The 16,849-nt window shown below is 41.2% G+C and overlaps 1 protein-coding gene across 4 annotated transcripts in view; it reads left to right on the plus strand.

Annotated features, from left to right (window-relative positions):
• The first annotated feature begins 3,322 nt into the window (after nt 1-3,322).
• Nucleotides 3,323-16,849, plus strand: part of BORCS5 (BLOC-1 related complex subunit 5) — a 68,607-nt gene continuing 55,080 nt past the window's right edge. Inside the window, exons 1-2 of one of the 4 annotated variants that reach the window (XM_074357955.1) lie at nt 3,323-3,457; nt 6,286-6,429. In XM_074357955.1, coding sequence (XP_074214056.1) covers nt 3,457; nt 6,286-6,429 — 145 coding nt within the window. In that variant the 5' untranslated portion in view covers nt 3,323-3,456. The other 3 variants (XM_010946438.3, XM_074357954.1, XM_074357956.1) reach the window with 3 other exon arrangements.

Raw genomic sequence — 16,849 nt, forward strand, 5'->3', positions numbered from 1 at the left:
TAATGAAAAGTTTTCTATTCATATGATCTGGGTGTTTAAATTAGAAGTTATATCCGTTGTCACCTCACCAGCTGAAGAGATTCTTAATCCTCTTCTGATACTTAGAAGTTTATGAAGGGAGAGGATATAGCTCTAGTGGTAGAGCATGTGCTTAGCATGCATGAGGTCCTAAGTTCAATCCCCAGTACCTGTTAAAAAACAAATAATAAACCTAATTACCTCCTCCAAAAAGAAAAAGAAAAAAAAGTTTATGGGGAGGCATTTTTTAAAAGTATTTTATTCAGAAAATATATATTAAGCACCTGCATGGAAAATTAAAGATCGATAAGACACAAATCTACCTTCAAGGTGCTTATGATTCAATGGAGGAGACACATAAATCATTGACTGTGTAAAGAATGCATGTTATGTATAATAGAAGATGCTGACTAAGGAAGCTCACAAAAAAGACATCTAATCTGAACTTCTGGGAGGAGGTACATAAGTTCAAGCTTTTCTTTTTTTTTTTAAACTCTATTTTTTTAGAGAACCTTTATGTTCACAACAAAATCGAGAAGGTACAGAGATTTCCTGTATGCCTCTGCCCTAACACATGCATAGCCTCCCCCATTATCAACATCCCCGTGACAGAGGTATATTTGTTACAATGAATGAACCTACGTTAACCCATCATAATCACCCCAAAGTCCACAGTTTACCTTATGTTCATTCTTAGTGTTGCACATTCTACAAGTTTGGACAAATGAATTATGGTACATATCCACCATTATAGTATCACACAGAGTATTTTCGCTGCCTCCCAAATCCTCTGTGCTCAACCTATTCATCTGTCCGCCTTGCCCCAAACCCTGGCAAACATGAAACTTTTTAGTATCTCCATAGTTTTGCCTTTTCCAGAATGTCATGTATTTGGAATCATACAATATGTAGCCTTTTCGGATTGACTTCTTTCACTTTGTAATATGCATTTAAACTTCCTCCATGTCTTTGCATTTTTCATTGTCTGGGCCAAAGTTGGTTTATACATTCACCTAAAAACAAGTTGGTGACTTCCAAGTTTTGGCAGTTATGAATAAAGCTGCTATAAACACCTCTGTGCAGGGTTTTGTGTGGACCTAAGTTTTCAGCCATAAGTTAAATCTTGAAAGATGAAGCTCAGTTACCTAGATGGAGAGAGAAAAGCTGAATATTCCAGACAGAAAATAGTGTGACTATTCAGGGAATTTCATCCTGACTGGCATGAAGTTTGCCTGTTTGGAAAGGAGCAGAGAGAGAGGCTGGCGTCAGAGCAAGAAGGTTCTCATGTGCTAAATTTTAACCTTTATCCTGAAGCCATGAGGAATTATTGAAAGTTTTTAGTAGGGTGGTGACAGGTCCAGGACCTGATTAAAATTCTAGAAAATTCTCTGTGCCGGTCACACGAAGGATGCATTGGAGGAGGTGAGGCTGGAGGCCTCCTGTTTTCCAGGAAATGAGAGAAGTCCCTGAACAGTGCATGGAGAGAGAAGAGAAATTAAAGAGAGATGCTCTCCAGACTTGGTGACTGGTTGGGTGTGGTGGGAAGGCTACCCAGATTTCTGGCCTGGGAGACTGGCTGGATGGAGTGCGCAGCAATATGAAGACACGGGAGGAGGAATTAGTCTGGAGTAGACAGAGGCATGATGAGTTTTAGAAAAAACTCAAATCCTGGTTTTATCACTTACTAGCTGTGTGATCAAGAATAAACCCCTTAACTTCTATGTAAAACTAGTAAAGCGTTACCTACTTTTTAGGCAGGTCATAATGAGACAGTATACGTGAAAGGCCTTTATAAATCTATTCAATTGTTAGTATAGAGGCCATCCAAAGGGAGGCATAAAAATCACCATCACATCAGTATGGAACCTAAGATAAATATACTTTGGGGTGGAAGAGGGGGAATAAGAGTCAGAATATGACTTACTCTTCCCCCTTTTATCTCCTCTCTCACCGCCCCCCCCCCCAAAGGACACAACTGAGAGAAGAGCCAAGGGCTCTCCAAGAGGGAATGCACACATTGCCTAGTGAGCCCTTTTCAGTCCCATCAGCCTGGTGGCTTATATAAACCTCAAGACTATAGTCAAACATTACCTTTTAGGAGACTCTTTTGATCTCTCAGGCAGTTTTTAGTTCTATCTTCACATTCCCACAAAATACTGAATTTGCATTCATTTGCACTTTTCTCAACAGTACTTATCTGGAAGGTTCTACACCCATGGAATCAGAGGGGCCACCTGTAAGGGACTTGAGCATTGGTAGATTGTGATATCTGCTGGGGGTCCTGGAACCAGTCCCCTGTGGATACCCAGGGACAACTGTATTGTAATGGTGAGTAGAGAAAAGACCATGAGATTTGTAATCAGACAGCCCTAAACCCTCGTTTCACCACTTACTACCTCGTGACCATGAGGAAGTTACCTGTTTATGGGCATCAGGGTTGCTTTGAAAATGAAGTGAGTTAAAATAGGGGAAATGCCTGTGATTTGGTAGAGTAGAAAGGACTTAAAAGTCATTTCATCAATTTGACACTCATTTCTGAGGTTATATTTATATATATAAAATCTCAGGGCATTTGCTTGAAATTTTGTGAAACAAACAATATAGAGTGAGTTTCAAAGTTCTAAGAACCCCAGAGCTCCCCAACTCCTTGATGGGAATGCATTTTTAGGTTGGAAGTTTCTGTTTTACCTTACCTGTACTTCTTTCTTGTCTTTGCTAGTTTCAGAATGCCTTGTGGGTAATTGTCGAAGTCCCCAGAAAGTGACTAGACTTGGGGCATCCACTTGCCTTTGAAGATGCACACTCACCCTAACACATGAATCAGCATTTTCTATTTATTTTTCTCTCATTTCCAGTTCCTTCCTTCACCGCCTAGTATTTTTTCCTATAGTCGTCCAATTCCAAACTCCTAGCTTTGGAACTGAAACAGGAGCTTTGCATCCAGACAGTTGTGGATTCCAATCCTGTCTATCTAGCACCTCTCTTTTCCCATTTGTAAAACAGAGTTTACAATTTCGCAATCTATACAAATGTAGGATCATTATGTTGCACACCTGAAATTAATGTAATGTTATATGTCAATTATATCTCAATTTAAAAAAAGAAAAATAAATACAAAAAAAAACCCAACACAGAAACAACCCTTCCCAAAACGCCATTTGGTAAAGTTCTGACCCTAGGGATAAAATGCCTAATGTGTGGATGATACTTAAAGGTGACACAACATTACGCTAGAAAACGGCTCACCCTTCGGGGCGGTTCTGGCATTGAGGCGGTCAGGCCCTTTAAGACTGCACCACCCCGCGGCAGTCTCCGGAGCGAGTGTCCCCGCCCACCCACTGGCCGGGGGCGGGGCCCTCTAACCCGGAACTGACGGCCGCGCGCAGGCGGCGCCGCCAATCCGCGTCCCGGAAGGAGCGACCCTGCGGTGCCTGAGCGAGTGAGTGAAAGCGGCGCCGCCCGCCAGTCGCGGGCGCGGGTGATGCCGGGCGTTCCCCCGCCTCCTTCCCTTGGGTTTCCCCAAAGAAGGCGGGCGAGCAGCGTGTAGCCTCGCCGCCCCTCTTGGCGCGTCTGTTCCCCAAATAGGGCCTCCCCATCCCCCGCCGCCCGCGCCCCGCGTGGGCTGGGCGCGCCATCCTCGCACCGCGGCGCGGGTAGCCTCCGCATCCCGGGCCCCTGGCCCTGCCCTGCCGCCCCGCCGCCGGAGCGGTCACCGCCCGTTCCACCGTTCCTCCGCTGCCACCGCTGCCGGCACCATGGGCAGTGAGCAGAGCTCCGAGGCCGAGAGCCGACCCAACGATCTGAACTCCTCAGGTCGGTGTCCCAACTGCCACCCTCCTCCAGCCAGCCCTGTCTGCTTGCGGAGCGGGCTGCCTCTCAGCCTGGTGGGGACTGGGGCCCGCGGGCAGGAACGCCCAGAGAGCCCTCACAATGCTTTTTTCTTAAAAGAGAAAACCGCTCACCTGCTTTTTTATTAAAAAAGAAAAAAAAAAGAAGTCACCATCTGTCCCAGCCTTGATTCCCCTGATGGAAATGAGTGCCCGTGATTGCAGGCTAAGCCAGCGTGGGCGCCCCGCGTTATTTATTTTCAAAACAGCTGTTTCTCCCAGTTGCAGCCTATTCTTTGAAAGACGACCTAATTAATATTTGGCTTTAGTATTAATGACTGACAGTTAAGATTTGGGTCACACAGGGGATGGGTCCTAGGGATTCGTTTTCAGAAGTGATGTGTGACAGGTGTACAGTTGCTTTGAACTCTTGGGTGCGAACGTGTCCAGAAACCGCATCTTCCCATCGGAAGGTGTCTCAGCTCCGTTTCTAAAATGGAAGTTGGCCAGGAAGGCAGGTTCTGGTGTTTTTCCCTGTTCTTCCCTCGCCCATATTTTTTAGATTTCTCTCCGAGTTTGATGTAGGAATGGATTATTGTTGCCCTAATAGAGTGAGCGCTCATTAAATAAAACAGCTGATGATTAATTGACGCTCATTTGCTTTCTATTGTTGTTGTTACCCACCAAACCCTAGGACAACTGGTTTTGCCAGGATAAGCTCTGGAGTTGCTAATCCAAATTGGCTTATATCGGGGGCCTAAAAAGAGCCCTGGTCGTGGGACTGCTCTGTTTCTGGTAGGATCTGTAATTTAGAAATGTAGAAGCTAACGGACCTTCTGGTTTCCACGCTGAAATGTGTGCTTCAAGACTAGTTCTGGCCATTCTGGGGGCTAGATTGGGACGGCTTTTAATGGTGAGCAGCATCTGCTAGCTTTGCTACTTTCTTAGTTTCTTTCGAAGGTCTAGAGTGTAGTATCTGTCATAACAAATGCAGTTAATAATTGTTACCCCTTACTTTCTTGTCTCTGTCAGGCCAGAAGCATGTTTGTGGGAAGAAGTGATGGCGTCTTTTTAATAGGCTTGCTCACCTACTAACCAACAGCATGGGCTCTAACCAGTACTGGAGCATACTAACCAAGACTACCCAGTAGTGTGGATTAGAATTTGCCTGTTCCCCTAAGTGCTTTACATGTGTTGGTGTTTAATCCTCAGAGTAGCCTCATTTTACAGACAATTGGTAGAGGCTAGCTAGGATCTAAGTAAAGTCCATTTTCCCTTGGGGTCTGGGGAAGGCAGAATCACTTAATTTGTAGCAGGAAAGATTTCTGGCTTGGGATTTGTAAAACAGTAGGTGAATTACCAAAAGAGGCTAAGAGATTTCTCTAAGAGCAATGAAAGTAGCTGAGATTCTAAAACAGTGAATGCCACGAGAGACATTAGTCTCCAGGAGGCAGGGTAGTTCTGTGGCAAATCTGGGTCAACCTTTGAAATGTGATTTTGATGAGCCTTCAAATTCTACTTTCTAGAGTGTGAAACAATGAAGATTCATTCTTGCCCCAACCAGGAAGATGTTTGGGAGCAGAGGACAGCTTGGTCTAGGGAGTCCTGGATAGTCTGAATCACTTCCCTCTAAGTGGATCACATTCGGCTTAGGGTCCTGAAATTGACCTGCCTCTCTAGCAGTCCTGCAAATTTCTGAATTTTGCCTCAGTCTACAGTGGACCTACTGGTTATTTCTGCCCTGTATCTTTATAGGGCGAGGAAGCTGGCACCATCCTTTCAGGTTGAGAACCAGGGTTTTTGTTTTCCCAGTGGCAAGGATGGATTAAACATACCCAGCTGGCTGTGATTCCGGTGGCTACACAGCTTTCAACCGAAGCGTCACAGGGATGGGCCATGTATACCAACAACCCATAACCCCTGGCTCCTTTCCTAACTTTGTTTCTGGCCCTGTTGACCTTGCGCAAGTCACAGCTAAATTTCGTACCCTTACTTTCTCACTGGTGAAATGGGGACCAACGTCAGCAGGTTCAAAGAAGCAGAAATTAAAAACAATTTACTTATTCTTTTGTGTGTTCAACAATAAAATACTTTGAATTAGAAAAGCAGGAGGAGGGTATAGCTCAGTGGTAGAGTGCATGCTTAGCGTGCACAAAGTTCTGGGTTCAATCCCCAGTACTTTCATTTAAAAAAAGTTTTTTTTTTTTAAAGTTTCATGTATGGTTAAGCTCCTATAAAGTTTGAGAATTTTTTTAATGCCATAGAAAACAGAGGTCCTCCATAATTCATCCCCCCTACTCAGCCCCCAGTGCAGGGTAACTACAGTTAGCATTCGTGTGTGTGTTAAAAACGTTTTTTAAATGACTACAGTGAAAACAGCTTTGGCGAGGCAGAGGTGGCTAACCCACATGCAACACCTGAGCAGTGTAACTATTTTCAGTGGCCCCTTCTCCAGCTAAGCATCGAGCCAAGATGGATGACATCGTGGTTGTCGCTCAGGGCTCCCAGGCCTCACGGAATGTCAGCAACGACCCCGATGTCATCAAGCTGCAAGAGATTCCAACCTTCCAGCCGCTTTTGAAAGGTAAGTCCTTTCATTTTGTCTTCCCTGAGCTTGAGTGGAAGGTTTGCATAGCCTCACCATCCTCCCTTGATAACCGTGTGTCTTACTCATCATCTCTTTTTGGTCTTTGCTTAAATGGCATCTTCTTGGGGAAGCCTTCCTTGACTGCCCTATTTAGCACTGCAGCTCTTTTCCCTGCCTGTTTTTCCCTGGCACACATAACCTCCATCGACTTGCTGCAGAGTTTACTTATTTGCTTGCTGTCTGTATTTCCCTGCTAGAATGTGAGCTCCCTGGTGGCAGGAACCTTCTGTATTTTGTGCAGTTTGGTATTCTTAGCACTTGAAATAGAGCCTGGTATAAAGTAGGGACTAAGTAAAAGAACGAATGAAAGATGTTGAAATTGGCTTACCTGTCATATTTCCACCAGAAGATTTTCATTCTTATTTGTGATCTGGACTATGGATGGAATAGCTCAGATCCATGAAAATCCCCATGACCACTGGTACACTTGCAGTTAATCCTGGCAACCGTTTTCTGCAAGAGGGAGTTCGTATTTGAGAGGAGAGAATGTGTACAAACCGTCAGCCCTCCTGATTAGCATATATTGAGGTGGTTACCTTTTTAATGAGTTTTATTATTCATTTGATACTTTTATTTTACATTTTTATTAACTTTATATTAATACATATATTACTTTATTATTTTGATATCTCTATTAAGTACTGGCAGTGGTTTTCTATGAACTGAATGGGGTTTCTGCTGTAAGAATCACTGTCTCCCTCTCCCCACGAAAGATTAAGAAATATAAATGATTTAGTTGACTTACCTTGGTTTTCTTAATCTGGTACAGTATAATGTAAAAGATCTTATGCTTATATAGCAATTTGTATTAAAAAGTTTCCCTCCCTACATACACATACACATTATCCCTTTAGTTCTTGCATCATTAAATATGTTTGGATGATTTGTGCCTGATCAGACAGTTGGCTGATAGAGGTTGAACTTGAACCTTCATCACTGACGTCAAATCTCATGTTAGTTACACTATTGCACACTGTACGTCAAAAATAAAAGCAAATGATGCTTTACAGACGGTCCATGTGTCGTCTCATTCTCTCGAGCACTTCCTCTGCTTCACAGATGGGGAAATGCAAACCTTCAGTCTTTCCCCACAGGTCTCAGCATCAGACTTTGGTGACCTCTTCTGGCTCTTACACAAAACAACACATGACGTCCTGTTACCCATCTTTGCATTAGTTTCTCTTATTTTGAGGAATAAAGTGAGTCTCTGAAGAAGCCAACATGAATGAAATTTCTGTCTCCACATATCGCTGTGCAATCAGATTTGAAAGACATACGTTTATCTTTAGAAACTTAGAGGTGGACTCTTGTGTTCTAGACTCCATCCCTCCTGGAGCTGTATGTGGTGCTGTGCACGGCCACGATTTTCATGCCTCTGCTTCCTGTTAACTGCATCCTTTCTCTGAAAGTCTAGTCCTGAGTGAGAACTGTGTGTACTATTTTTGTCCCCACTTTAGGGAAATACTAGAAACAAAAACCCAAAACAAACCCCCCAAAATTCCAGAACTTTGAGGTATATTTATTAATTTTCTGGAATTAGTGTTTCTTTTTTAAACATTTGAAATAATTCATATTTTATGATAAGCTGACCAGAAGGAGAAGCATCTGGGAGAAGGTTTGGTATTAAGAGAAGTTAACCTCAGATTTAAAATCGTCACTGGGAACCCTGAGTGTGAATAATTAATGTGGTGCAGTAATGCAACACAGCTGGACTTGGGTGCGTTGCTGCCTGGATTTTATTTAATTGACATATAGTTGATTTACAATATTGTGTTAGTTTCAGATGTACAGCATAGTGACTCAGTATTTTTGCAGATTAGGTTCCATTATAGGTTATTATGAGATAATAAGTATAATTCCCAGTGCTAACTAGTATATCCTTGTTGCTTATATATTTTATATATAGTAGTTTGCATTTGTTAACCCCGTACTCCTAACTTGCCCCTCCTTCCTTCTTAGCCCTTTTGGTAATCTCAAGTTTGTTTTCTGTATCTGTGAGTCTGATTCTGTTTTGCATATACATTCACTTGTATTATTTTTAAGATTCCACATACACATGATATCATATGGTATTTGTCTTTCTCTGTCTGAATTATATCACTAAGCATAATATTCTCCAGGTCCTCCACATTGATGCAAATGGCAGTGTTTCATTTTTACAGCTGAGGAATATTCCATTGTATAAATATACTGTATCTTTTTAATCCAGTCATCTGTTGATGGGCACTTAGGTTGTTTCCATGTCCTGGATATTGTAAATAGTGCTGGTGTGAACATTGGGGTGCATGTGTCTCTTCAAATTAATGTTTTTATTTTTTCTGTGTATATACCCAGGAGTGAAGTTGCTGGATCATATGCTAGCGCTATTTTTAGTTTTTTAAGGAACCTCTGTACTGTTTTGCACAGTGGCTATACCGGTTTACATTCCCACCAACAGGGTAGTAGGGTTCCACTACCTGGATTTTAATTGGGACTTGGCTGCCAAGTGGCTGTTAGTTGCCCCGGCTTTGTTTTTCACCCCTTTGAACCTTGGTTGTTGAGAATATTGAGAACAGGTGCGGGAGAGGCGAGCTCTTGAGGGGAGGCTTGTAGGTAAGAGGTGTCCTGGGATTTGGCTGAGGCAGGAAGGGGAATTACCTGATGAGAGCGGTGTGAAAATAGAAATGGCAACATGTGTGCAGTGGCCAGACTGCGGGGAACAGAGAAAGCCAGCGAGCATTTAAGTTGATGCTCACGTTTCACGTGCGAAGAAACATCTTCGACAGTGATTAGGAACAGTAGGTAAGCAGGACAGTTGGGTGGAAATAAGTGTAATCGTGGTAGTAGTAGTGGCTAATCCTCACCTCCTGTGCTCTGCATGATCCCTCTTATTCTTTCCATTTTCTAGATTGAAACATTGAGGCTGCGAGCTTCAGTTCACTGCCTGAAGTCACATGGCTATAAGTGATAGCCCATCTCAAGATGGCATCAGGACATCGAGTTTTAACTGTTTTGTACATACAGTGGACTCAGTTTCAGACTCAGATACAGAGACAAAGTGGTGGTTGCCAGAGGGGAGGGGAGTTGCTGATGAAGGAAATAGGCGAGGGAGATTAAGAGGTACAAACTTACAGTTATGAAATAAGTCATAGGGATGTAACGTACAGCAAGGGGAATATACTCGGTAATACGGTAGTAACTTTGTATCGTGACAGATTGTAACTAGATTTATCATGGTGATCTTTTTGTAGTGTATAAAAATATCGAATTGAATCACTGTTGTACACCTGAAACTGATACCGTAAGTCACTTACACTTTAAGGAGGAAAGACTCAGTTTCCAATTCTAGCAAAGCTCATGGTGAAAATCACGAGGCTGTGTCAGAAATAGGGGATCGGCCCCAGCTGGTTTGGATTCTCAGGTGCAGCGTTTGGTGCAGAGCCTGCTGCTCTGACATTGTTTGCCTCATGATTTAAAGCCCTGCGTCTGCCTGCTGGGCTGGGGCCACTCATCACTGTTGCCTTTAATCTCTCCCCCTACTTTACTGCTTTCAGGATGAGGCTGTTTCTCAAAGTAGTAAAAGGGCCACTCAGTGAGGGCTGTACCCCCCAGGTTTGATTTCAGAAAGCTTTTATTCAAGTTAATGACAGTTTATTCTTTGAAAACAATATATTCAAGTATTACACAGAGTTCACTATTGTTCCGTAATGTCGTGTGATGTAATGCGAATGCTGGTGGGTGATCTGCAGAGGCAGTGACTGGGCGAGTTTGGGGCTATTCCTATGACTGAGGTAATGTTTGCATTTTTAACAGGCAAGCAGATTCTTTCTCTGGTCTTAACCCTTTTGGATAAATATCCCGGGGTATAATTTACGCTCCATACGAATGCCAAATATCATTACATTAGTAATGTTCCTCTTTTATTTTAAGCCAAAAGAATTTCTTTTTTTCATAGCAGTTTCTGAATTAGCAATTTGTTTTGACATGTAACACATTTAATAGTAAGCACTTGAAACAAAGCAGCAATAAATGGCCAGGACAGAGCACAAAAGCAAAATGTAGATTGGATGCAAACTAGGCAGATTTCCAGGGGTTAAACAAGCCCTGTAGATTTTTTATTTAAAATTCAACCACTTGTATTTTTAAATAAATCCCACTGTTTTATGTCATTCTGTAAAAATGAAATACTCAAAAGAGAAACACAATATTGATGTTTTGTATATAAATAAGTTACAAAGTAATTACTCTGTTCACTCCTGGTGATGAATGTATGTGTGTACATGCGGTTGTGCATACTTGTATGACGTTCTTTGCAACTGACCGATCATTTTTGTTACTGACCTTGGGTACAACGTAAGATTGCCTTGCTGCCTAAGGAGGGGACTGTCTTTGTTACCAACAAGGAAGATCTACAGTGTAAGTGCTTAAGTGATACTAAGCAGCTCTGTTGGGAGTTCTGTGCTTGGTTGTTTAAGAACCTGATGCACGTGAAGGAAATTTTGACAATTAAAAAGAGCCTGGGATTTTCTTGGTGGAGCAAAAACCTCACGGAACAGCAGTGAAGGCACTCAAATTACATGGAACATTGAGAATTAGTGCTTGAGGTTGAAGCGGGGGGAAGAATGAATCAATGGAAAAGGCTGATGTGAAGAACAAGAGGGAGCTGGATTTCAGATGACCAGTTTATCCATATCTTTCTCACCCACTCATTATTTAGCCAGACAAATACACTTGATCTTAGGCAAAAGGCCGAGAAGCTATTAGCCAGACAAATAAAATGAAGGAAGAAAGTCCTGACATTTATCAGACACCTGCCTCTGCCAGCTGTCAGGCCTTACCCCTGCATCGAAAAGTGGAGGGGGTGGATCTTAATCAGAGCCAGTCTTCTCTGAATGGCTTAGAGGTGACCTCTAGACCCAGGGTTGATGCCAAGAGTATATTTCCCCCCAGATACCATCTTTGAAAAGTTGATAATTCATTCCCGATTACCTTGTAGGTTTATTTGTATGTGTAACAGCACTTCAGTTAACCTTGTAAACATGGCTGTTAACCAGCAGAATGCGAGTCTGACTTAGGAGAGCGGGAAGCCCCAGGAGAATGGTCGCTTTAACTAGTGGGGAAGGTTTGCGAGAGCAGCCCCACTTTACTCCTCTGGAAAATCTCTGTGCCCGCGTCCATTCCTGGTTCTTTCTGTTAAGTCTCGGAGGAAGTGTCTGTGCCTTTCTCTGAAACTTAGCTCCTCTCCATTTCCCTTATTCCTCCATTTGCTGGGACTCTGCTTCCGTCCTTTCCTTGTCTCTCCCACCTACCTTTGTGAACCTCTTTCCTCTTGTGCAGAGATACAAGGTTCTTCCCATCTTTTAAAGAGGAAAGACAAAAAGACCTTCTTTTGACGCCATCGCTTCTTTCTGCTACCATGCTTTTTCTTTTCTTACCGCTGTGGCCAAACTGACTGACTACATGGCCACCGTGTGCTGTCCCTGCATCCTTTCTGCTTTGACCATTCTTAAGATTTTGTGGTCAGGCTCTCCCATACATCATCTCATTGACATGTGCTCCTCTGGAGGGTTCCTAGTGGTCCCTTTTCTTGCATAAATGTCATGCCTAAAGTTTTTCTCAGCCCATGTCGTCCTTTTCTTTTTCATATTTAACGTAGGATTTCATCCTGCTTATTAAACCTCCCTTCCTCTAGCTTCATGACTACCCCATGTATTCTGGTTTTTCTGACTCACTCACTAGCCTCTGTTCTTCTTTGCCTAGCATTGTGTAGTGCTCTTTGGGAGAACTGAGGATCTAAGAGCTTTAAATATTTTGAAACAGAGACATGTAGGTGATTCTGAGGCTACATGGTCAGCTTCAACATCTTGTTCATTTCTCTAACTATGAGATAGTCAGTACAGCCAAGGGCTGTTACTTTAAATTCAGCACACACTCACCTTCCACCTCTATGTATTTATTCATCTCATTTATTTATTCAACAAACATTTATGGGACCTTATTTTTATTAGGTGAATAAAACACATTCATATGCACTTGAAAAGAATGTCCTGGAGTTGTTGGGTGTAATGTTTTAGGTCAAGTTGTGATTAATGGTGTTCAAAATCTCCTGTATCCTTATTTAATTAATTATATCACTTACTGAAAGAGAAGTGTTAAAATCTCTCACTGTGATGTGAATTTATCTATTCCTTTTATTCTGTCTGTATTTTGGAAGTCTGTTATTAGGTACGTACACATTAATGATTTTATATTGACCCTTTTATCATAGTGTCCTTCTGTCCATGGTATTACCCCCGTCTTGATGTCTGCTTTGCCTTATGTTAGTATACCCACCCTAGCTTTCTTATGCTTACTGTTTGCACAGTGTATCTTTTCCCATTTATCTGTCTGTCTGTGTCTTTATATTTAAAATGCATTTCTTGTCAATGGCATATAATTGGATCTTTTGTATGCAGGCTGACAGTCTGCCTTTTAATTGGAGTGTAAATTGGTGTGGTTGGATATAGGTCTACCATGTTGCTCTCATTTGTTCTGTCTGCTTTCGGTTCCCCTCATGCTCCTTTCCTGTCTTTTTTGGATCAATCGAATATATTTTTAGTATTCCATTTTAATTCCTCAGTTAGCTTTCTTAGTTGTACTCTTTTGTGTTATTTTTTAAGTGATTGCTCTAGGGATCACAGTATACATCCTCAATGTATTATACGTTATCACGTGGAGTTAGTATTGTGCCACGTCACATAAAACGTGAGAGCCTTTCAGTGGTATGGTTCCATCGTCTCCCACTTCTCTGTGTTGTCATATGTTGTGGATCTCTATGTATTAGAAATCTCATGGTGGAGATATATATATATATATATATATATATATATATCTATTAAAGAATTGTATTCAACAACCATATATCTTCTAATGAAATCAAGAGAGGAAAAAAACTATGTAGTTTCTATGTACAGAAAATATTTCCTCACATGTTTATTCTGGAATTCTTAATCCCTTCCTACAGATTCAAGGTTCTATTCAATTGTCATTTATTCTTAGTCTGAAGAACTTGTAGCATTTCTCGTAGTGCAGGTCAGCTGGAAACAAATTCTTTCTGTTTTTATTTATATGTGTATTTTATATAATTATATAAAATTTTGTATACAATTTTTAATTTATATAAAAATATCAGTTTTTCCCAGTTTGATTATAAAGTTTTTTCCCTTTTTTTGGGCAATTACTGTGTTTTTGAGGTGGTATCGTGAGACTTTGTAATCTTGTTTTTTTAACACTTTTCTTTCACTGCTTATTAACATCCACTGACGTTTCCTGCTTGAATTAATTATATAGTGATGGTTACCAAATAGTGATTTTCTAACTTTGTCATTCCTTTTACATTTATTAGTTTGTGTTTTACTATAAAGAAGACCTTTCTCTCCTCCTCATGTAAGTAAATGTAGAACAGTGAACTTCTGCTTTATTCAGTGAGTTATAGTCTGTTGAAGTCATTACATTCAGCCCTCCATATCTGCAGGTCTTGTATCCACAGATTCACTTAAGGGCGGATTGGAAATATTTGGGGAAAAAAATTCCAGAAAGTGCCAATAAGCAAAACTTGAATTTGCTCAGTGCCAGCAGCTATTTACGTATCATTTACATCAATTTACATAACATTTGCATTGTGTTAGATACTACAAGTAATCTAGGGATGTTTTATATGGGAGGATGTACGAAGGTTATATGCAGATATTATGCTATTTTATATAAAAGACTTGAGCATCCAAGGACTTTGGTATCCACAGGGGTCCTGGAATCGGTCCCTTCACGGATACCAAGGGACAGCTGTATATTTTCAATCTCAAACTGCTCCAAATTTGGCCATTTGGAATACCTTCAGTTTAGCTTCCTACGTCCTTTTGACACAGTCTCTTTATTCTTTGAACATATTTTATTTTCTGTCACAATATAATGTTCCAGACTTACCTGTTCTTCCCTGGCCCCAGCCCTAGAATCAAGCATTTCTCCAAGAGCCCCAGTTCTTTTAGTGGAGAGTGGTGTTTAGAAACCACTCCCAGACCCTCTTGGTGAGTTCAGCAAGGAAATACGTGCATGTCTTTACATGTGTGTCTGCATATGAGCTCACACATTTGCATGTGTATTTTTATATTTACCTACATATATTGAAAAGGATGAGTTCATACTAATATGCTCCATATATTCTTTGATCTATAGGTTTATAGTTTTCATCAAATACTTTGGCCATTATTTCTTACAGTATTTTGCTTCCCCAACCCTCCTAATTTCTGTTAGACCACCTCATGTTTTCTCTCAGGTCACTGATGCATCTTTCAGATTTTATTTTCGTCTTTTTCCTTTCTGTCCTGCTTTGGGTAGTTTCTGATGCTGTGTTTCCAGATTCAGTGGTCTTTTTTTCCTGTTGTGTCTATGTTGTCTTTAATCCCATCCAATGTATTTTTAATTTCAGGTAATTGTGCTTTTTGGCTTCAGATGTCCCTTCCCCCTTTTAACAACAGCCTTCATTTCTTTGCTTATCATGTTTATGTTCTCTTCTACTTTTTGAACGTATAACTTATATTTATAATAACCCTTTTAACTCTTGTTTGCTAGTCCATTATTTCTGGATTTTTTTTTAATAAACTTTCTCCTTGTTAACAAGTCACATTTCTCTGCTTTTTTTCTTGCCTGGAAAATTTTTATTATATGCCAAACATTGTATATTTTATGTTTTGGGGTGCTGGATTTTGTTTGATTACTTTACGCGATGTTGGACTTTGTTCTGGCATAAGGTTAGGTTACTTGTCATCAGGTGACCCTTTCTGGACTTGCTTTTGAGTTTTGTTAGGGCTCATACCAGCTTTTAAAGGCTCAAGCCAGCCTTTAGTCTGGTTTAATTAAGCCTTGCTACTAAGGCAGTACCCTCTGCGCACTGTACCCAGTGCCCGTGTAGGACGAGGTCTTTCCACCCTGGCTGGCGGGAACATGAACCCCTCTTAGCCCCGTGTGAGTTTCGGAAGTTGTTTGGCCGACTGCTTTCCTGCAGGTCTTTCTCCAGCCTCGTGGAATTTCAGCTCATAAATCTTGTGCACGGGGATTTGAGGGTGCCCCCTCTCCCAGATTCCGGAGCTCCCTCGTCTCTCAGATTCCATTGTGTAATTCTAAATACCTGAGTCTCCCCAGACTCCACCCTCTCTTCAGCTCACCGAGGCTGCTGGGCCTCCCTGGTCTGCGTCCTGGGAACTGCCTTTCAGCAATAAGCTGGCAAAATGATAGAGCTCACCAGTTTTCCTTCTCTCGGGGCTCAAAGTCCTATGCGACTGTTACATGATATCTGCAAAGAATGTTTCAGATACCTTGTCTGGTCTTCTAGGCGTTTATGGCTGAAAGGTGTCACAGCAGTTACTCCTTCATGGGGAGAAGCAGAAATCCTCCCCAAGGATGCTTTTTCTTTTTTTTTTTTCTTTTTCTTTTTTAACATTTTTTATTGATTTATAATCATTTTACAATGTTGTGTCAAATTCCAGTGTTCAGCACAATTTTTCATTCATGGACATATACACACTCATTGTCACATTAAGGATGCTTTTTCATCCATAGTTTTCTGTCAATTATCATTTCTTCATTTTACTTAAGCGCCTCATCACAATAGCTTTTGATTATTCCACTGGTCATTCATTTCTGCAAAGTATCAGTAAGCTCCTGCTAAGGTCCCAGTGGTGCTCCAGATAGTGGCGGTACAAAGAATATAAAGCACAGCTGCTGCCCTTTGAGAGCTTAAAGTTCTGTGAGTGATTTAGACAGGTAAATAACTCACAGTAATATACTATGTATAATGCACGCCATGTGCCCACAAGAGGTAGGCATGGAGGAGAGAATCATTAATTTGACCTGGGAATTTGGGGCAGGCTTCCCAGAGGAACATTTGAGCTGGGCTTTCAGGAATGAATAGAAGGTAGCCCCGTAGTCAGGATCAGGGAGGGTATCTGTGGTTTAAATTCTTCCATATAAGTAAAACGATAGAATTAAAAGATGCCAAAATAATTCTTGACCAAAATTATACCTGAGATGCACTGCTTTGCTTTGCTTTGCTTTGCTTTTCTCTTCTTTTCTTTCTCTAGATATCCAGACGTATGCTGGTTAAATCCTGAGTTAAATTCCAAGCCATATTAAACATTAACTTACTGGAGTAATTAATTATCAGATAGTTTATATACTGATTATTCATCCTTTTTCGTTTCTTTAAACTTTGCATTTGTGTTATAAGATGAATTTAAACAGAATATACATGGTTTACTTTAGCTAATACCCAAGGATATATCTTTCTAGGCAATATCATTTCCTGCCGGAGCTCGCCTTTTACCCCAGGATGTGATGGATGTAC

The sequence above is a fragment of the Camelus bactrianus genome, chromosome 34, assembly GCF_048773025.1.
Source record: "Camelus bactrianus isolate YW-2024 breed Bactrian camel chromosome 34, ASM4877302v1, whole genome shotgun sequence".
NCBI classification, from domain to species: domain Eukaryota; kingdom Metazoa; phylum Chordata; class Mammalia; order Artiodactyla; family Camelidae; genus Camelus; species Camelus bactrianus.